The sequence below is a fragment of the Muntiacus reevesi genome, chromosome 3 (genome assembly GCF_963930625.1).
Source record: "Muntiacus reevesi chromosome 3, mMunRee1.1, whole genome shotgun sequence".
Classification (NCBI taxonomy): Eukaryota; Metazoa; Chordata; class Mammalia; order Artiodactyla; family Cervidae; genus Muntiacus; species Muntiacus reevesi.
Window position 1 is genome coordinate 104859052 of NC_089251.1, and position 21448 is coordinate 104880499.

General features: G+C 56.4%; 1 protein-coding gene across 3 annotated transcripts in view; it reads right to left on the reverse strand.

The window, feature by feature from the left end:
* Nucleotides 1–20883, reverse strand: part of CAPZB (capping actin protein of muscle Z-line subunit beta) — a 135140-nt gene extending 114257 nt beyond the window's left edge. For 2 of the 3 annotated variants that reach the window (XM_065929947.1, XM_065929946.1), the window contains exon 1: nt 19152–19256. In XM_065929947.1, the coding sequence (XP_065786019.1) occupies nt 19152–19241 (90 nt within the window). In that variant the 5' untranslated portion in view covers nt 19242–19256. Of the gene's footprint in view, nt 1–19151; nt 19257–20764 lie in introns of those variants that run through there. The other variant, XM_065929948.1, reaches the window with a different exon arrangement.
* Nucleotides 20884–21448: the final 565 nt, after the last annotated feature.

Sequence of the window (21448 nt, forward strand, 5' to 3'; positions counted from 1 at the left end):
AAGAACACTACCAGAAGATAAGAAGGTACCGACCTCAACAGCCTTCTTTTTTTATGCAAATCTGCATATTCCATGGAGTCTAATCTCCCTCAGAAAATTCACAACAGTATATCCTTGGGGGAAGGAGGGATACTGAAGTCCGGAAAGCAGTGGGGACCAGGGAAATGTGAAACTGTGTTTTTAGTAAAAGGAGTCCTGAGCAAACACATAATTTGAACCACTGTCCTCTGCATTAGTAAACTGAACTTTCTTCAAAATAGGTCAGCAAGCCCCTCATCTAGCCTCACTTACACAGAAAAAAAGGGCGGGCATTACCTCTGCTAACCATCTGTGGTTTTGCAACAGGATGTGATTGGTGCACAAGATAATTTCCTTCACGATTCTGATGCCAAAGCACTCACGTGACCCCATGGAGGGGCAGAAGAACCTCACAGTCACCCTCTCTGCAGCCACACCTGCTGAGCTCCCAGCAGGCCAGGCTGCTGCCCCACCCAGGAGGCAGGAAGACAAGCCTGCACCCTTGGTTCCGAGGTAACTGGGACACAGGACCAAATCAGAGCCTGGACGGGAGTCTTCGCATATGGTGTCTGGGCCCATTCAAGAAACACGGGGTGCCAAAGTGTCTTTATAATAGCTCACCCTTTATGTAAAAAGTGGGGGAGGAACAGAATTTATTCGTATTTGTCTGTTATGTTGAAAGACATGAGGACAGAAAGAAAAAAAAAACCATAGCTACACAGAAACTCTCCATTGAAGATTTATAAAAGAACTATTCATAACATCCCAAACCTGGAAACAACCCCAAATGCCCATCAACTGGTGAATTACCCAAACCATGGGGTACCACTGGTTCCCCTGTTGGCTCAGATGGTAAAGCGTCCACCTGCAGTGCAGGAGACCCAGGTTTGAGCCCTGGGTCGGGAAGATCCCCTGGAGAAGGAAATGGCAACCCACTCCAGTATTCGTGTCTGGAGAATCCCATGGAGAGAGAGGAGCCTGGTAGGCTACAGTCCTCGGGGTCACAAAGACTTGGACATGGGTGAGCGACTTCACTTTCACTTTGGGATACTACGGAGCCCCATACAGCTCTAAAAAGGAACAAAACAGCAATATACGCAACAACACGGGAACAATCTCAAAAACAAAAACCATGCTAAGTGAAATCGGTCAAGCACAAGTCTATGTACTATGATTCCATTTCTATGAAATTATAGGAAAGGCAGAACCGTAGTGACAAAGCAGATCAGTAGTTGCCCAGGGAAGAGGGGAGGGCATGCAAAGGGGCACTTTTTGGGGTGGGGGAACTATTCTGTAACTTGACTGTGGGAGCGGTTATGGGTTTATTAACATAACTCATTAAGCTGGACAGTTAAAACTGGTGAGTTTTACTGTATGTAGATAATGCCTTAAAGAGACCCTAGAAATATTAGCAGTGGTTACCCAGGGTTCAAGGATTTAGGAAGGGAGGGGCAAGCTGGAGGAGAAGAAGAGGAGTGAGATTTTTCATCACACAATGTTTTAGCCACGTATTTTTATTTCTGGAAGTTATGACTGTATTGCCTTTTCCAAAACTGAGTTATAATTCTCTTCCAGCCAAACGCAGAGGAAGGCTTTGTATGCAGGCTCCGCTGGGCCAGTGTGGTCCAGCACCGGGTTCCTGTTGGAGGCTACAGACACAGAAGGCTTAAAGCAGGTGGGGCGGGGAGGAGGAAAGGTCTCTGATCCAACAGGAGGCGCCAGGGGAAAACCAGCCCTCTCGTCTCACTCGGGAGCCAGGCCTCCTGCCGCAGGTTAGACAAACCACGGCCAGTCTCCTGGGCACCTCCTGTATCCCAGGTAGGACTCCTCAGTTGCACAGCATCATCTCGTTAGGATAAACCAACAGCAGGAACGGAGCCCTCGCTGCCTGCTAGGTACCGGCGCGCACTTTACCGGCTTTATTTCAGTGTCTCCAACAGGCCCCGCGATGAGGAAGCAGTCCCGGAGAGTCACACGGAGCCCCGAGCGGTGCGGCTGAAAGTGGAGCCGCGAGAACTGAAGCCCAGGCGGTCCGGCTCCAGAGGCCAAGCTTACATGGCTGTCCAAGAACAACTCTGCTCCAAGGACAGAGGCAACGCTGACGTCTACACAACACGGGCTGAGGGCAGGCAGGGAGCCCACGTCAGACGCCACACGGCGCGATGCATCTGGCCTCCCCTGCAGCGAGAGCGCCCTGCCAGGAGGGCCTTAGATTCCCACATCAGAGAGGAGGAGCCAGAAGGAAGGAAGGGTCACAACCCTCCCTCTGCGCCCTCGATCAAGCTGCTTCCTTCCTCACCGCTACCGAGCAGTGACCACCGAAACCCAAATAAAAATAGGAAGCCCGTTTGAAGACATGTTCCCGAACTCCAGTGTTTTAAAAGTCTCTATTTCTTTGAACAAATCAATTACACGTCCAGGTCAGAGTCCTGAGCTGCTGTCAGAGGGGCTAGGAAACCATGGCAGAACCACTGACCTGCGTCCTTTCAACTCCTGAGCCCGGAGGCACCCGGTGCTCCTCAGTCCAGCGGGAAGCACACGAGGCCAGAGGCAGCAGGGGACAGGTCACCATCTACACCGGGCCAGGGGCCAAGACGCAGTCGGGGTTCCAGACTTCTGGAGCAAGTGCTCTTTCTGCCACTCCAGCACTTTCCAGAGCATGGGATGCAGGTCACCGGGGTTTGAGAAAGGTGTGTCAGAAGGGATACGGACCAACGCAATTTAGTGGTTTACCTATTTTTAATATGCATAGGAAAAATATAACTAAGCACATCAAAAGTGTGACTTCATAGATGTTTCTGCTTCAAGTTGATTGAGGTGTTAGGCTCAAAACAATTTAAAGAAAAACATCACAGAGATAATAAACTGCACTGGTAGACAGTCAAGTAGGGAAACATGTCCTCCGCCATCCTGGGCTCACTCCGGGGGCAGATTAAAGCAAGCAAGAATAAAAGGAAAGGATGAAACAGAAAGAAGGGGGAACGGAGGAAGCCAGAGGAACAGCAGAGGTGCGGAGTCCTGCCATGGTCCCCCCAGGTGACTCAGCTCCTGCACAGGGACCCAGGGCCCTGCAGCGGAGGACAAAGCACCTCCTCCCCCCGTCCAATCCCCCCCCTCCTGTCGAGGTGACCCAGCCTTCGCTACACCCCAAACATGCTAAGGTCCAAACATCAAGTGCCAGCCCAGTCGGGGGAGTCAACGTCCTGCATCCTATGGACCCCCCACTCAAGAGACTACTGTCAAGGTGACCTCCCTGTTCCCTACCCCAGAGCTAGCTGTCAGTGTCTGAGCCTTTTCTCTCCTCGATGACGCTCCTTTCTCCTCTGCTACGAAAGCCCTCATTACCAGGCTGCTTTGGTTTAAAGGACAATTCGGGTTCACAAGTCTCCACGTCAGCATCAGAGGCTTGGAAGAGCAGCCAGAAGCAGTGCAGGGCCGTGGTGCCCCCCCGAGTTCCATCTCTCCCCACCCCGTGGGTCTGATGACTGGGATTCTCGTCTAAAACTGCCAGGGAGGGACTTCCCTGGTGATCCAGTGGCTAAGAATCCACCTTCCAATGCAGGGGGTGTGGGTTCAATCCCTGGTTCAGGAACTAAGATCCCACACGCAACTAGGACCCAAAGAGGCAAATCGATAAATGAAACACAACACAAAGGGCCGTGCCACCACGCTGCAGTCAGGCTCCTCTGAGACGAGAGCGCACCTGTTCCAAGTCAGGGAGCAAAGTGACCTGCAAAGTCTCATCAGCTCTTATCAGACGTTGAGACTCACTGATTTCGCAGAAAAACAGGTATCAAACACTCCCTAGAGGGGTTATCCTTCCTACTATCCTCCACACCACTCACCTACCAAAAAAAACACTTCAAAACGTGGAAGAACTCTACTGAAGTCTTATGTTTAAAGCATCCTCACTGTAACTCCATCTCCCTCACCAGGCAGGTACAACACGGGCCCCAGCCCAGGCTTGCTGGGCAGCTGGCAGGAATCGTCGATTGTCTGTAACTGCAACTTCCATTCTGCAAATTTACCCACTCGCCAAAATGTATGCGTAACCCGCAAATCAATACTTGGGGCCACTGGTGCGGTCATGCAGACACACACAGAGTGGAGAACAATGCGCCCGACCAACGCGCCCGACCCAGCCAGGTGTGAACAAGGCGACCTCTGCCCTTCTCGCCGCAGCTCTCTGCTGTAAACAGAGCGCTTCTCACAACCTTTTAGCGCCACGCTTTCCGCCTCGTTGTTGACTCTGCTGTTTAAAAACGGCCCCCAGCACAGGGCTGTCCAGCGTCCCAAGCACAGAAGGGCTGAGATGTGCTTACAGAGAAAAGAAGCTGTCGGCCCTGGCTTCAGTGATGAGTCAACAATATACATGAAGGGCAGCCGTTCCCTTCTCCAGGGGCTCTTCCCAACCCAGGGTTTGAACCCAGGTCTCCCGCATTGCAGGCGGATTCTTTACCAGCTGAGCCACCAGGCAAGTCCGACTCTAGGGTAATGCTTAACCAAATGACTGAATCAACCAGTTGAAATATTAGTCATTTAAAATATTCTTTAAAGGTTCATAACAAGAAAATCTTATAAGGAAAAAAGCAGAATATAAAATTAACACAGGGGGACTCCCCTGAAGGCCCAGTGGTTAAGGATCTGCCTGTGAATACAGGCGACACAGGTTCGATCCCTCGTCAGGGAATTAAGGCCCCACACGTTGTAAACCACAACTGCTGAGCCCTTGCGCTCAGGAGCCGTGCGAGGCCAACTAGAGACAAGCCCCGTGTCAGAGCAAAGATTCCAGAAGCCACAGCTAAGACCCGACGCGGTCAGACATCAAATAAACACACGCTGTAGAAAAATAACACAGACCACCATGAACTCAATCACAGGAAAAGCCTTTAAACCGTACAAAGCTGCCGAACTGATATACCAAAAGGTGGACGGCAGCTGCTGGCAGGTAAGATTATGGGCGACTTCCCCTCCTTTTCTCTATTTTCCAGCTTTTCTGTAATGAGCACAGTATTCCTTTATTTGGCCATGCCATCCAGCCTGCGGCACCTGAGGGCTCTGACCAGGGATCAGAGGGGCCACAGCAGCGGAAGTACCAAGTCCTCAGCACGGGGACACGAGGAAGGCCCGAACGTGCTCCTTCCCTAACTGAAGAGGAAACAAGAAAACTTGCATGCCGCCGCCAGGTCCCAGAGGGGATCTTTGCTGGCCCCTGCTGTCACTGCCCAGGGCCACCCAGAGGGCCACGCCCTCCCCCTGAGGGCCCGGGGCCTGGCACCGCACACAGCACCCCGGAAAGCAAGCCGACCGCTGGGCTACAGGCTAGCCGGCCGGTCAGGCCACAGACAGGGTGCTGAAACAGACCAGGGCAAGGCGCACCCGGAGCCTTCGCTACAAGAGCCTCCTCGCTGAGCTCGCCCAGCCTCCAGGCTCCGGGGACAGGACGCTGCTGTCGGGGTCCCCGAACACGACTTCCGGGCCCGGAACCCGCTGCACCCACCCCGTGTCCTTCTGGCAAAGGAGGCCTCTCCCCCGGGGCCCTCCCTCAGGGCGCCTGCACACACCCCTTCCGGCCACCGTCTTCCCTCCCCCCGGGGTCCTCCCTCCCCCCGGAGACAGGAAGGCGCCGGACACAGGCGGTCACCACCATCAGCTGGTCCACAGATGCTGCACCTCCCACACCCATCGTTACTCAGGTTTGCCTCACCGTGTACTTTCCACTCAGGGCAATTAGTCTTCCACTTCTGGTCACGACAAAGCTTCCCCGTAAATAATTCTTTTTTTTCCTTTCTTTAAAAATGCTCATTTATTTGGCTGAGCCTAGTCTCAGGTGTGGCACCTGGGATCTTTAGCCAGGCGTGTGGGATCTAGTTCCCTGACCAGGGGTCGAACTCTGGCCCCTGCACTGGGAGCCCGGAGTCCTAGCCACTGGACCACCAGGGAAATCCTTCCACTTCAATAATTCAAGCTGAACAGATGAGGCAACTCAAAGAAAACGGAACAGTTCTATACAGAGAGAGAGGCAGCAAAACCATCCAGAAGGCAAACACTAGACTGGGCTACTCTGCAGGAAAGCAAAGAGCAGTCTCAACTGGTCAGATCAGAGGGCCCCGAGGGACAGCAGGGAGGCAGAAGCTACGGCAGCTCCCAGAGCGAAGCGCCAGGACGGCCGGGTGCAGAGGAAAACGAGGGTCCTCTTCAGCCCCGCGGTCCCACTCCTGAGGGGTTGGCTTAAGTGACTCAAAAGGAGGGGAGACAAACACATACAACACACACACATGTGTGTGTAGATAAACATCACATCCCACTGAACAGACACACCACCGTTTTTCTATCTATCTACAATGCTATCTACTTTCTTTCAATCTACACTCATTTTCTCCAGCGTTCTGTCACTGCAATTCACGTCTCCTGTGTCCGCTGCAACACAACAGGAGCTCTCCAAAGGCCCCGGGCTTGAACCTGGATCTGCCCACAGGCCTCTCCTTTAACTCAGGGTACTGACTTCCCGGGGCTCCGCAGGCGGCTCGGTGGTGAAGAGTCCGCCTGCAACGCAGGAGACGTGGATTCCATCCCTGAATCAGGAAGATCCCTTGGAGGAAGGCATGGGAGCCCACTCCAGTATTCTCGCGTGGAGAATCCCACGGACAGAGGAGCCTGGAGGGCTACAGTCTGTGGGGTCGTAAAGAGCCGGACACAATTTAGTGACTAAACAGCATGAACTCGATAAAGTCATCTTGAAAAGTGTGATCTTTCCATGCGTCACTGGACAAGCACATTCAGAGGTGAGTTTTTAAACGGGCCTGAGTTTATGTAGTAGAAAAGACACTGGCTTGCTCCAGAGCGTGGAGTTGATTCTAGAGTGTTCAGACGGAGGACCCTAGTCCCAGTGCCTGGGGACTCACGGTGGTATCAACAAGCCAGCAGTGCCGTGTGAGTGATGAAACTCCATGACACAGCAGAGATGAAGGGCAGAGGCTTTAACTGCAGAGCGGCTGGGTGCACGTCCGGACTCTGCCACTGATAGCCATCTGCAGAATCTCTAAATTTACACAACATATAACTGACCTACGGAAAAGGCAACGGCAACCCACTCCAGTACTCTTGCCTGGAAAATCCCATGGACAGAGGAGCCTGGGGGGCTGCGGTCCATGGGGTCGCTGGGAGTTGGACACGACTGAGCGACTTCACTTTCACTTTTCCCTTTCATGCACTGGAGAAGGAAATGGCAACCCCCTCCAGTGTTCTTGCCTGGAGAATCCCAGGGACGGGGGAGCCTGGTGGGCTGCCCTCTATGGGGTCGCACAGAGTCGGACACGACTGAAGCGACTTAGCAGCAGCAGAACTTACCTAAAGTCCTAAATGCACAGGACCTCGTGCTGAAGGAAAATTCAGGGAACTAAACAGGATGATGCATGTCAAGTGCTAAGTACGATGCGTGAGTGACAGCTGCTCCCGCCATCCTCTCCTCACTTCCTCTGAAGACCTGCTCAGCGCTTCGCCTGATCTGGAATCTGGTTGTGCTTGTTTCAACACATAGCCCATCACCTGAGGCTTGAAGTCTTGTTTTTTTGCCCTTCCCTTAGAGATTCTGCCATGTGAAGGAATTCCACTTACAGAGTTTCAGCAGTTAATCCAACGCTTCGCAAGGACGTGAGAGGAGGTGTCCAGCCTCACAGAGCGCGCTGAGCTCACCATACAAAGGGCCAGCGCTACTTCTCTGTCCACGTTCTCGGAACTAGTCCCCCGACGGGCGGGCCCTCCCCTGGGATCCACAGCAACAGGTCCTTGTCTGTTATGTCAGGAAGCGCTTCCTCAACAGTCAGTGTGCACCAAGCAGATTCCGGGGGGTCAAAATAAAAGCAGGACCCCGGAGGAGATTCCCAAGAAGCTGCCGTGTGCTCTCCGTCTGGAATTCAGCAAGTTCAGAAGCCACAGCTCCATCATATATGCAAATACTGAATCCTTATGTTGTACACTGGATACTAATATAATGTTGTCTGACAACTGTACTTTGATTTTAAAAAAACAAAAGCTCAATCTCATTCTTAAAAAAAAAAAAAAAAAGGTGGCAGGGGGGGAAGAAACCAATAGTCCATCAACACAAAAGTCTTATAAAGCCAGTTTTATGGGAGGCTAGAGGACAAGGGAGCTCCAGCTGGCCATGACATAAATGCCCTTGGAGGAGGTTAGAGGAAGGAACGAAGAAATCACGGTGGATAAGGAACTGGGAAGATTGGACCTATTTCCCAGAAATATCATCTAGTGCCCGATGAGATAACCGGAAGTCACGGAGACCCTGCCCATTCGGTGGACGGACGGGTGCTGAGAGCACAGCCCGGCACTCGAAGCTCTCCGAGGACAGGAGCCCGCTCAGTACCCACACGCGGGTTATCTCTTGCGGCCGGCGCGCCCAGTGCTTATCTAGGAGCGCCGCTGTCCTCACAGCACGTACTCACTTCCGGCCCCGCTGCAGGGGACACAGCCAGGGCGCGGGGTGCGCTGGCTCTGAGCCCCGTGCAGCTCGCTCACTGACAGCTGCGCTATTCCAGAGTCGGCCTGGACGTGCGCAGATGCAGGACGAGCAGACGATGCGGGGAGGGACAGGGGGTGGGGGGCCCGGGGCCTCAAAGCGAGGCCACCCCTGCCGTGGGCCAGCAGTTCCCAGCAGGACGCGGGGCTCCCTGCAAACGAAGGACGGCAGCCACCGCACGCTCACCGAAGACGGGCTCCAGGGCGACGGCGCGGACGGGCCAGACTGGGGGCAGCAGCTAGCGGCTGCTCGAGCTACAGAGGCTTAAAAACTGCTGCAGGACACTTGGTAGATCTTCAGAGGACAGAACCCCTACGTGAAAAGGCACCCTTGGGCCAGCCTCCAGTGGGTGCTGTGGGCAGGATGCTGCCATCAGAAGGATGGAGTGTAAAGGCCATCCCTGCCCCTGACTAGCTGTGTGATCCGGTACCAGGTTCATCTTAACCGTCGAGGCCTCCATCTTCACAACCGCACAACAGGGGCAGGACCAGGGCCTGGCGAACACGACAGAAGGCGGTGCCCACAACGCTCAGCACAGAGGCGGACCTCGTGCAGGTCCCCGCGTGTGACACACCCTCTGAGCCAGCACACGGAGGACTGCCTGGCCAGGGAGCCAGCTCTGCGGACGCCGGGGGTCATCAGCACACCAGGATCTTAGATTCAGGGCATTCCTCAGTACAGGGGTCTCTAGTGTCATCCAATTCTCCAGTCAATCCAATTCTCTTCCCAGTGGACCAGTGCTAACTTACAAGATGAAAGATGAGATTCTATAGATAACAAGGCGTCACCATACGAGGCTTGAGCTACAGCACTGACGAGTATTATTCTTATTTATTCCTCTGAGAAGAGGAGATTATGCCCATTTCACTGATGAGGAAAAGCTGAGGCTCAGAGAGTAAGCAGGTAGTTCGCGCTCACACCGTCCCCGAGAAGCCAGATCCAGGGGTCTCCTTCCACTCTACCACACCAGGCTGTCTTCCAACAATCATTTTTCCCTCCATTTTCTTTTATCGTGCCTCCTTCTTATACACCTAAACCCCAACAATCCACACACCTTAAAATCAAACACACATCCTTAAAAATCAAACATGAAATCCCCAAGGCAGTGAAGTCTGGCAGGTCTGCAGAAGTTCACAAATGCAACACTGCTTAATGGCAGCTGAGAGCCCCTGTGAAAACCTACCTTCAGAAAAGGAGAAAATGGATCAGAACATCTGGGGGGGGGGGGGACGATGAGGCCCACTGATAGGCACCCTGCCCTGCTCCCCTCAGAGGCTCTGGGCGCTGCATGTAACTGGCACCCCAGAGGTGGCCACTCAAGCCGAGAAGGAAAAAAAAAATTAAGCCATTTTCCAAAAGAGTGACTTATGTTATGACCTGGAACAAAAGGACCATTTCCAGCAACCTGCTCATGGAGAGGCAGGTACATGCTCTGTAAGGCCCATGCTAACAAGGGTGTGTTTCCAGTGAGCTCTGGGAGAAGGAACGCCTTCTCTGGGAGACTAACAATAACACAGAGTCCAAACTTCTTCCAACACAAAGCAGAGGGAGTTTCCACATTTCAAGCCTCTTTCGACTCTAATAGCACGCCAAAAATCCATGTCACTGATGATAATGCAGTATTATTAATAATAGTAGTTAATGTCATCCTGTGTGTGGCTTTACACGCACTAACTCATGTAATCCTCATAAAATCCATCAGAAATAGATACTCTTATTCCCACCATTTCACTGTGAGACAAAGAAACTGAGGCAGAGAATGAAGGAAGCTGCCCAAGGCTGCAGGTTCAGATCAGGACTTCAGCGGTCCGGCTCCAGAACCTGCCCCTTGATGCCCTGGACTCTGGAATCAAGCCTGCCTCCAACTCCAAGGACGGCTGGCTGTGTGACTCTGGGCCAGCGCCCCCCACATGCAGAGCTGCAGTGAATACCGACAGCGTTAGGGTGCCCCTTCCCACATGGCCCTGATCCCCCACCACTGGACCCCCCGACAGTCTTCAGCACCAGGAGACCCAACCCCACGGGCAGACCCCGCTCGGCTCCTTCCATTCCCGTCATTCCCACCTGAAGTGACAGTGACCGACGAGGAGCCCAACACCGCTGTCCTGAGAAGCCAGGCGAGGCCAAGGGCTTAGGTCCCACAGGAGATCTGGACACGTGCTGGGAAGCCTCCCTCTGCAAGTGCCCCGCCTCTTGTTTGGTCTGTTACAGGCTGAACCACATGAAATGCGTGCATCTGGCCGTGTCTGACCTAGGAAATGGAAAGTTCCCAGGGGCACCGTGGTAAAGAACCTCCCCGCCCATGCAGGAGACGCAAGAGATACAGGTTCGATCCCTGGGTCGGGAAGATCCCCTGGAGGAGGAAATGGCAATCCACTCCAGTATTCCTGCCTGGAGAATTCCATGGGCAGAGGAGCCCGGTGGGCTACAGCTCACAGGATCGCAGAGTCTGACACGACTGAGCGACTTGAGCAGGCATGCAGTTCAAACAGGCTTCCCAGGTGGCTCAGAGGGTAAAGAACCTGCCTGCAAAGCAGGAGACGCAGGAGATATGGGTTTGATTCCTGGGTGGGGAAGGTTCCCTGGAGAAGGGTCCAGCAACCCACTCCAGTGTTCTTGCCTGGAGAATCCCATGGACAGAGGAGCCTGGCGGGCTACAGCCCATGGGTCGCATAGTCAGACTCGGCTGAGCACGCACACACGTTTCAAGTCAACGGGCGGGGGGTACTTACGTTCATTTAGCACCTACTAGACACTCACCCATTCAACACGAAAACGGGGCCATGTGCCAGGGACAGTGGACCATGGCGACCACACGCCGCTCTGAGCTGAGGAATAGGCATTTGTCTTCCCTCCCAAGGGCAAGAAACAGAAGGTATCAGGCATCACGAGGGTAACCCGCTCACCCTGCTCAAGGTCAGACAACTACTGAAACAGTCGGCATGGTCCTTCCCCGCAGGTTCCCAGGCACCGCGACCTGGTCTGTGGTGCCCAGGCTGGGACGGGCCTCACGGGGAAGAGCCCAGGTGCCCTCAGCGGCCAGGACGGGCACACCGACAGCACGACGGGCAGCGCTGCCCGGAACGCCCAGGTGCCCCTAAGGAGGGCAGACAGACACACCTACCGCCTGAAGGCTCAGCAGGCGCCTTTCTGAAAACAGACCACGGCTCAGGAGGTCCCAGCGGCGTTCATTCTCAACACCCTGAACTCAAGGGCCCTCCGAACATTTTTTTTTTTTAAGTATTCACTTATCCGGCTACGTCAGGTCTGAGTAGCAGCCCTCGGATTCAACAGTCGAGTCACGTGGGATCTTCCACTGTAGCGCGCGGACTTGAGTTGCTCAAGCTCAGGAGCTCGGCAGCACCTGGGATCCTGGTCACCCCCCCGCCCCCCAGGGCTGGAACCCGATCCCCCGCATTGCAAGGCAGACTGTTAGCCACTGGGCCACCCAGGAAGTCCCAACCCTCTGAACTTCTAACCTAAACTCAGACTTCTTCAGCCACCATGGTGGGACCTGCAGGTGAGCCCCGCGGCCCCCAGTTCCTCATCTATAAAATAAACATCCTGGTGGGTCCACGCGTGAGACAGGCACGACCACAGAACTCACCACGCAGGAGTGGGATGGGCTGGATCCGAATGCTGGCTCTGGCACTAACTAGCCGGGCCCCTTAGGCAAATTACTAAAGTTTTCTCAGCTTTATCTGCACGATGAGGAATCAGACCTCACCGGGCTGGGGCTGAGAGAATTAGAGTGAGTGGCTGTGCACCCGGAAGAAACCAGGGCAGAGGGGGTGGTTCTGTGACTGATAGAGGGAGACCTGATGACGCACGGGAGCGACCCTGAGCCTCCACTTCCTGTTCCCCGAGACCAAGTCAGAGGCCTCAAAACCCAGGACTATGGGGCGCCACACCCCCCACGGCTGCAAGAGATTCTGAGACAGGAGCTGTCTGGAGGAGGGAACAGAAGGAAGCAAGGACGACACACATCAGAAAATCTCAAAGCGAGACTTCCCTGGTGGTCCAGGGGTGAAGACTCTGCCTTCCAATGCAGGGGACGCAGGTTTCATCCCTGGCCAGGAAACTAAGATTCCGCCTTTGCCGTGTGATGTGGCAAAAAGAAAAGAAACTCACAGAGCCAAGTGCCTGAAGCGGGCCAGCCCGGCCGCTGCTGCGCGTTCTCCACGTCCAGCCCCAGGAACCGCGCGCTGACCAAGCCGTGCGCAGCAGAGAAGCAAGGGGGTGATAAAAAACGAAGCCTCAGGTCAGACCAAGACAAACCCAAGAGGAGCTTCTCCAGGGGCCACAGGGTCTTAGATCAGACTTCTCCGCACGAGTGTGCGGCGGGTAAAAAGCTCGTCCTCTGAGCTCCTGGGCCCAGAACCACACGTGGGAGGCCCGTCCAGGTGAAATCAGATGTACCTCTTCAGGGCCAAAGACTCATGGAGACAGCTCAAGCGGCAGCGGGCCCTGTGAGCAGGCCACACCCGGCCTGTCTGCCTCTCTCATCGCCACTGACAAGGGGGAGAAAGCCCCTGGTACCTCCAAGGGGACCCTGCGTGTCCTGCACCCCGGCAGAAGGGGAACGTGCAAAAGCATTTCGACAGGACCCTCACTTTTTATACTAAAGATACTGCACTTAGTACCTGTAGCGAGTCCTCCGCCCAAATCTTACGGAAACCTCTGAGACGCTAAGTCCAGGCAATGCTAAACTAACACTGATTTCCAAGCAGATCCTAACTCAGAATGGTCCTGCCGAGTTCCGTGCTAGAAGAGGAAGCTTGGCGGAGTGGTTTAAGCCATGGGCGGAGGCAGCTGGGCCGAGCCAGTGGACACGCGCGCTTGCGATGTGCGGTGTGCTTGCGATGTGCGGTGCGGTAAGAGCCTCACGGCCAGAAAGCACGCGGCTGGAAGCCCTTCTGATCGCCGGCCGAAGTCGAGGGCCTCTGCCTCTCTGGGGTCCCAGCAGAACCGGGGCCCACTACCACTTTGCTCCCAGGCGGCCTAGAGGTTAAGTGAAACACCACCTCTTAACCATCGATGTTAGTAAAATAACCAGTCCTGCCATACTGACAGAGTACGGGGCACCTTCTACACTTTCCACAGGCAAACTCACTCAATCCTCACAATAACCGCCATGGGGCAGGTGGAGGTAACAGCCGGGGCTATGGCCTTGGAAGAAATAGTTGCAGAGGAAGGTTCCTCTCACAGGTGTTCAGAGCTGTCTGAAATGGGGTGGGGGTGGGGGGCAGGAAGAAGGGACCAGGTGATGCCTCTGCACCGATGCCCGGGTCGGGCACAATCTCAGACCCGCCTGTTTTCACCTGCCTCTTCCGCTTAAGAGTCACCTTCTCAGAGGTCTGACTACTGGGTGAGCATCCAGGGAATGAACAGCCTGATGAAAAACATCGCGAGTGACAGAGGTACCAGGTACCCAGAGCTCGGGCCCTGGGGGCTGACGGGCGAGGTGATGAGGGGGACGTGAGGGTCACACAGGCTGAGCGGGACTCGGTGCCACCGCAGAGGCAGGGAGGACTGGGCGGCTGGGTCCCTGGGCTAACCAGACCGAAACCCCAGTTCAGGCATGAGGAGGATATCAAGGCTTTGCAGACACCACTATCTAGGATTTAAACTGCCCAGAAATAGCTGTTGGGTCAGTGATAAAGCATCCTGTCCGAATGCTTGAACAGGGCAGCTCCGGGACAGGTTGCCCGCAGCCCAGACGTGATCAATCACGACGGCTCACGGTTTTCCTATCTTCATCTTTCTCACCCATCCCTTCTTTTTCCCTCCCTGCAGTCACTTGGCGGCCGGGACCCTGAGAACCTCGCAGGCTGATGCTTGTAAACGCCTCCCTCCCGGCTGCACACCACCACCAGATGCCTCTTCCTAAAATACCACGACTCTGCCAGCCTCCTCCAATTTCCACCTGCCCTGTCAAAAATCTAACTTGGCTCCACGCTGTCCCAGATCAAATGCAAACTCCTTAGCTTAGCAACTCAGGCGCCCCACAACTCCCTCCCGAGCCGAGGCTTCCCCACCCCGGCCGTGCAGTCTGCAGTTGGCCCCCAAACTCGCCAGGGGACCATCACCCCAACCTCCGCTCTTGCTCAAGGCCCCGCACCCCACCCCATCTTCTCCGCCTGGTCACGGCCTCTCCGGGCCGCACCCCACCCCGTCCCCGCCAAGGCTGCCTGGTGTGGTCAGCAGGGTGTGGAGCAGGCAGTGGACCGCGAGGCAAGCCCGAAAGGATGGGAAGACGCGAGACCCGCTGAGTCTCTCCTGCTACTTTCTTCCTGCTGCACTCAGCTTTCTGGATGCACCTGGCCTCCCCTCCTGGGCCCGAGTATGGGGATCAGGGCGATTCGTGTCCGTGCCATGGAGGGCACCGGACAAGGCAGGCGATGAACGCAGCGACCACGTGCTGCGCGCCAAGCACTGGGTCAAGTGCATCACAATATTTACCTCTTTCTCCCAGGGCCCCTAGAAAATGCCTCGCTCTGCCCGTCGAGGGAGAGTAGGATCCTCACTTCAGACACATACTGAGTTGCAGAAACAGGACTCCTCACCCATCTGCCGAACCCGAGCCCACGTCCTGGGGAGCAGTCCCCTCTCAGTGCCCACCACTCATTCACTCTGCATCTATGAAGCGCTCACCAAGGGCCAAGAGGCCCATGCGAGGTATGGGTGGTTGGTGGGAACCAGACAGACAGGGTGTCTGCCCTCGAGGAGCTCACATATGTGGCAGAGGGCAAGGACTCCGTTCATGGGGGGCTCCTCCAGGCAAAGACCGGGTATCTACAGCCCGAGACGCAGCATCAGGCCACGGCAGTGTCTGGTATCTGGTATCTCCACCTCTGCGGTGGAGCAGAGCCTCAGGCCCTGCCAGGGATATGCTTTGTTCAAGACACAGCTCAAAACCAAACAAACTTCACATCTGCCTTCACCAGGCTGGAAGGAGTGGAGGAAAGGGGTCTACCTCGGAAACCAGAAAACCTGGTTCCTCCACTTAGTAGCTATGGACAGATGAACTGCTCAGCCCTTTGACGCTCGTCTGTTAAATGGTGACAGCAATATTTACGATGCATATTAACTATGTGCCGGATGCTGTTCAAAGCACTTGAAGAGCATTATCTCATTTAATCCTCATAGAAGCCTTACGAGGAGGTACTGTTATCCCGAGGCTGTCTGCCTCCTAAGTCTTAACTTTCTACGCGCCATGCTGCCTCCCTCCTAAGGGTGGACCCTCCTGGTGGGTTGTTGCAAGTGGGCCAGAGCTCCGCAGCGGGCAAGCATCCACCTCCTCACCCCAGAGAGCTGATCTCTGAAAGCCTAGATTCAGAAATGGCATGGCTCTTGCTGATTTTTTTTTTTTAATTTGGCTGCACCAGGATCTTGGTTGCAGCTCTTGGGATCTTGAATCTTCACTGCAGTGTGCATGATCTTTAGTTGCGGTGTGACAAAGAATCTGCCTGCAATGCGGGAGACCTGGGTTCAATAGCTGGACTGGGAAAATTCCCTGGAGAAGGAAAAAGGCTACCTACTCTAGTATTCTAGACTGGAACATTCCATGGACGCAGAGTCTGATACGACTGAACGACTTTCACTTCACTATCTCTTAGCTGCAGCACGTGGGCTCTACCTCTCTGACCAGAGATGGAACCCAGGCCCCCTGCATTGGGAGTGTGAGTCTTAGCCACTGAACCACCAGCCGAGTCTCTTGCTGGTCTTAACGTGGGTGATCCTGCGCACTTTGGATGTCCATGCCCCACTCTCTCACTGGCGGGATCCACCACAAGGAGAAATGGGACCAGAGTCTGTACTGGGGTCCCTGCTGCTCGCCGTTTCTTAGAACCGAGTGAATGTTCAGCACAGGGGATGGGGGGACCCACACCCGAGTCCCAGACCCGCCACTCACACCAGTCACTCAATCTCTCCAGGGTCCATCCTGGGATGAGGCAAGACTCAAGTCAGGCTTCTGGATGACGGCAGTCATCTACCCAGAAGAGAAGGGCTGGACTTCCATGGCACAGGTTACCTTCCCCACTGGGAAACCATCCCATCTGCAGGGACAGACCGTGGGGGCAGTGCTGCCTCAAAGGCGGGCGCATACCCCAAGGCCGGGGCTGAAGCCTGGCACAAGCTCCAACTTTCTCTTAAGTCTCCCACATCACCTCATGCAGTTATATTAAACAAGGCTCTGCTTCCTTAAACTTCAGGTAAGAGTGACATGCCTCCCGGCCAAGTAATGCAAGCTGTGAAGGCGTGGACCCTGTCTGTCCTGTTCACTGTACAATCTTCTCCCCAGCACAGAGACAAACAGCAAAGAGAAAGCCCCTCATACATATGCTGTGTACAGTGTATTCATCTTACCTATTAGCTTCCAGCACCCCCTCACACCCCACTCTCTGCCTGATGGTGTGCATCCCTGTCTAAGAAGGCTCAATGTTCCAAGGACCTGCCCAGCCACCATTTCCCTGTGCGGTCAGTCATCTGTCCCCTCCCCTCCCCCAAGGAACGTAAGAGAATAGGACTTCCGGGTTATAAACAGGAATATCTGCTTTCAGTCAGATGATTTAGCATCTCCCTAACCTCAAGCCAACCGATCAGTCGTGGGCCACGTTTGTGAAGGATTCCACCGAAGAACAGTCAGCTGGGTTGAAATGAACAAGGCTGTATATACACGTGGGGTCTGAGCTATACATCTCACCTACAGCAGGAGACCAGCCGAGACACCAACAGTACTGTTCCACCTGTTTCTCCTCTCCTCTCCTGTCAGGCCAAACCACGTGGGAGCTGGACGGACAACTCCCGAGGGGGCCCGGCCCATCCCTGCAAGCTGCAGCCCCACCACCCAGCACCAGAATCCTAACTCTTAATGAACACTAGTTCCTACGTTAGAAGTTAGAGCTGGGCAAGGAAGAGTGCTCTGAAACTATAAAGCACTTACAATAGTGAGATTATTACCTGCTAAGAGAATGCAAAGAAATTCTATTTGCCTATGCATTTGTAACTGATGCCAACAAAAATCATGGCATTTTCTCCAAAGTCCAAAGTATTTTAGATTCTCAAACTGCTATTTCCTTCTAAGTTAGATAACTGAGAACTAGCTGGTTTCTCTACCATCAAACCTACTGAAAATAAAAAACACAGTGGTCTTAATTCATTTACCTGTTATGCAACCCCATACCACCATTTCTGCCCTATCCCAACTGGTCTATGTTGGTTTATTAGTCAGAATATTCAAGCAGGGAAGAAACTGAACAATAAGCAGTCAGAAATTACTTACAAGCCTAGGGGGATACTAAGAACAATTTATTAAGGCCGTGAGTATGAAATCCAAATGGCTAAGTTGAAGACACGCCCCAAAAAGGAACACTCCAAGCTATTTCCTTCAATGCCAGGTACTGTTCTAGGCCCCAGGGATACAGACAAACAAAACAAAAGACAAAACTCCCTGCCCTGAGAGAGTTCACGTCAAAAATGCCTGCATCACCGCATTACTGTTTCACTATGAAATGGCATCCCCGTCCAAAGGACCAGAACTGCGTCGGTAGCCAGTAAGAGCTGCTCCCCGCTCCCCATTTCTGAGGGACCATCCTCACTGTTTTCTACACAGTGTCCTTCACATTCTCAACACACAAGCAGCCTTGGGACAATGGGAAGGATGCAGTTACAGCCTTCTGTCAACTAAACAGCATCTTTAGTAAATCATTCCACTGTCTGAACCTCAGCTTCTTCACCTGTAAAATGGGGACAGCAACTGCCTCACAAAGCCCTGTGTGGGTTAAGGGCCTGGCACCTAGCAGCCCCACCCACCCTTCCAGAAATGTAGGCCTTTTCCTGCCACTCCTTCCATGATCCTTTCAGATTATCCAAGTAAGACCCAAATACAGGAAGCTCAGAAGCCTCAAGTATCATCCCGTCCCTTCTGGGTCATTACAGGCATCCTTCCATCACCTCTGGGGCTCAGGCCAAGGCAAGATGCTCCCCACTGCACCCGACCCCCACACAGCCAGAGATGCTGCCGTGAGCAGGTCCACTGGCCACGCCAACCCTCCTCCCTGCTTCTGCCCTAACAGCAAATGTACAAAGCCTCCCTCCAAGTCCTCACCCAAAACTGTCCTGGAGAAGTCCTTCCCCACCCAGGCCTGGGGTTGGGCCACCTCCCCTGCAGTCAGTTCTCTACCCATGCTATCAGAGAAGGCCAATCACAAAGGCCACATTTTTCATCACCACCATACAGGAAGGCGTTAAGAAAAAGCCGAGCTGCTCTGAATTAGTCACCCTAGTCCAGCAGCAACATCTCTTCCTTAAACAAGGAACCGAGAGCCTCAAAACCCTTGGGGCCCAAAGTCCACATGCAAGCATCTGCCTGCCCCTGGCCTGAACACTCAGTCCACTCGCCCAAGGTTCCTTGGCCACTTGAAGCAGAAGCCCTCTGGCCCTTCCAACCTGGGTGCTGGGCCTGCCCGGGAAGAAGGTTCCAAAAGTGGAGGGCTGGCCGATGGGGGGCCTAGGTGAAACCTCAGGCCAGTCAGAGCGCCGCGTTGCTGCCTTCATTACCAAAACAAACAGCAGAGGGGAGCCAGCGGCGGCTCACCTGGTCCGAGGCACCTCCATAATCTGCAGTTCCAACCTTCACGAGCTGACAGTTGAGGGGGAAAGGGAGGCTGCGTCTGCAGGGGTGCATCGTGTCCGGGCCGTCTGCTGGCCTCGGAGCCCGGGGGGCCCCCCAAAGGCGGCGGCCTCACAAGGGCGATTGTGCGCTCAGCCCCGGCCCGCGGCTCCCCCGCCCTCTCCCCTTCGCTGGCGCGCACACCCCGGGCGCCCTGCGGACCCTGGCAGAGAGCTCCGCCAGCCCCGCGCCCCACGGCGCCCAGGCGGCAGTCGCCTGGGAGGGCCCCGCGGGGCGCCGCGCTGCCTTCCGCGTACACGGATGCCCGCCCTGCCCTCGCCCGCTCACTGCCAGGAGGAGCACCGCGTAACCCCGGGATCGCGTCCCCACCCGGGCCGAGGGGCGCCTCTCGTTTCCCACGGGCGGCAAGGAGGGCGCGCCCCGGGCGGAGGTGAGGGGACCACCTGGGTCGGGGGCAGGGCGGGCAGCGGGGGCCCCCGGGCTGGGGGGCCAAGCCCAGGACAGAGTGGGGCTGACGCAGGCCGAGCGGTGAGAAGTCCGGAGAAGGGGGACGGCGGGCGCGGAGAGGGTGACGTCCGGGCGGGGGCCCGGGGCGCAGGAGTGCGGTCCAGACTTGAGATCGAGGAGGGAGGAGACGAGCCAGGCTGAGGCCGCGGAGCGGAGGGGAGCAAATGTGGGCTGAAGCCATGGAGAAGGGGCGAACAGAGGTCCGGAGTGAGGCCATGGAGAAGGGGGAGAGGAGGGCTGAGGCCATGGAGAAGGGGGGACGGGGGGACAGAGGCCACGGAGAAGGGGCGAGTGGGGGGTCCGGACAGAGGCCATGGAGAAGGGGCAGAGGCCATGGAGAAGGGGGAATAGGGGGTCCGGACAGAGGCCATGGAGAAGGGGGAGAGGGGGACAGAGGCCATGGAGAAGGGGAGAGAGGGGAGACAGAGGCCATGGAGAAGGGGCAGAGGCCACGGAGAAGGGGGAATAGGGGGTCCGGACAGAGGCCATGGAGAAGGGGGCAGAGGCCATGGAGAAGGGGGAGAGGGGGACAGAGGCCATGGAGAAGGGGGGAGAGGGGAGACAGAGGCCATGAAGAAGGGGGGAATAGGGGGTCCGAACAGAGGCCATGGAGAAGGGGGGAATGGGGGGTCCGGACAGAGGCCATGGAGAAGGGGAGACGCGGGGACAGAGGCCTAGCCTGGGCCGGAGGAGGAAGCGACGGCTCAGCCTGGGCCGAAGGGACAGGGGATGGGGGCCTAGGCCGGGGGAAACAGGGCCCACGCCTGGGTCTCCGAAGGGGGTGCCCGGCCAGGACCATGGCTCCAGGAGGGTCTGGGCCGGGCTACGGGGGAGCGCAGGCTGGACTCGGACGTGGAGTCCAGCTGGCAGCAGGGGCGGGGGCCGGGGTCGCCCCCAGCCCGGTCCCCTCCCGAGCCGGCTGGCGGCGAGGTGGGGGGGGGTCCCCCCGGGCTCCGGGCGCGCCCCTCCCCCACCCGGGGAGCCCACCCTCCGCGGGCCGGGCCGGGCGGCGGGAGGGGTCCGAGCCCCGGCGGGGCCCCGGGCCGGGGCGGGGGCCATCGGGCCTTTACCATGGCGGCGGCGGCGGCGGCGGCACTCCCGGTCCCGGCGTCTGAGGCTCTCCCCCCCGCAGCAGGGCCCGGCGCTTCCACTTCCCCGGGTGCCCGAGAGTGAACATCCGGGTCAGCGCCCCCTCCCCCCGCGCCGAGCCGCCGCCGCCACCGCCTTCCTTCCTTCCCCGCCCCGGCCCGGCCCGGGCCCGCCCCCCACGCAGCCGGCTCTCGGCCAATGAGCGCGCAAGGCCTCGGCGATCGCCAAGTATGGAGCGCGGTGCGGGGGGGCGGGGCACCGAACCCGGAAGCGAGGGGCGGGCCCGAGGAGGGCGGGGCCTGCGAGGGGGCGGGGCCTGCGGGCGGGGATGCGGAAGGCGCTGGGACCCCGATCGGTCAGCAGCCACCCCCACCCCCACCCCCACCCCGCTGCACGCTCTCGCCCCTGCGGCGCGCCCGGAACTGGTGCGGCCCGCGGGGCAGGCCAGGCCCGGGGACGCGGCGGGGCGCGCGATCCCCGAGTGCAACCCCCGAACTGCCGCCTTTTGCTGCGTGTGGGACCTGCAGCCAGTCGCTGCGAAAACGGGGCCTCGGGCCACTTTCCTCTCTGAGCAGCCAGCAGCACACACCGAGCCTGGGGTACAGCCGCGAAGATCGCAGGGGTGAACGGGACCTAACGATCCCTGCTCCGAGGATGCTCTCAGC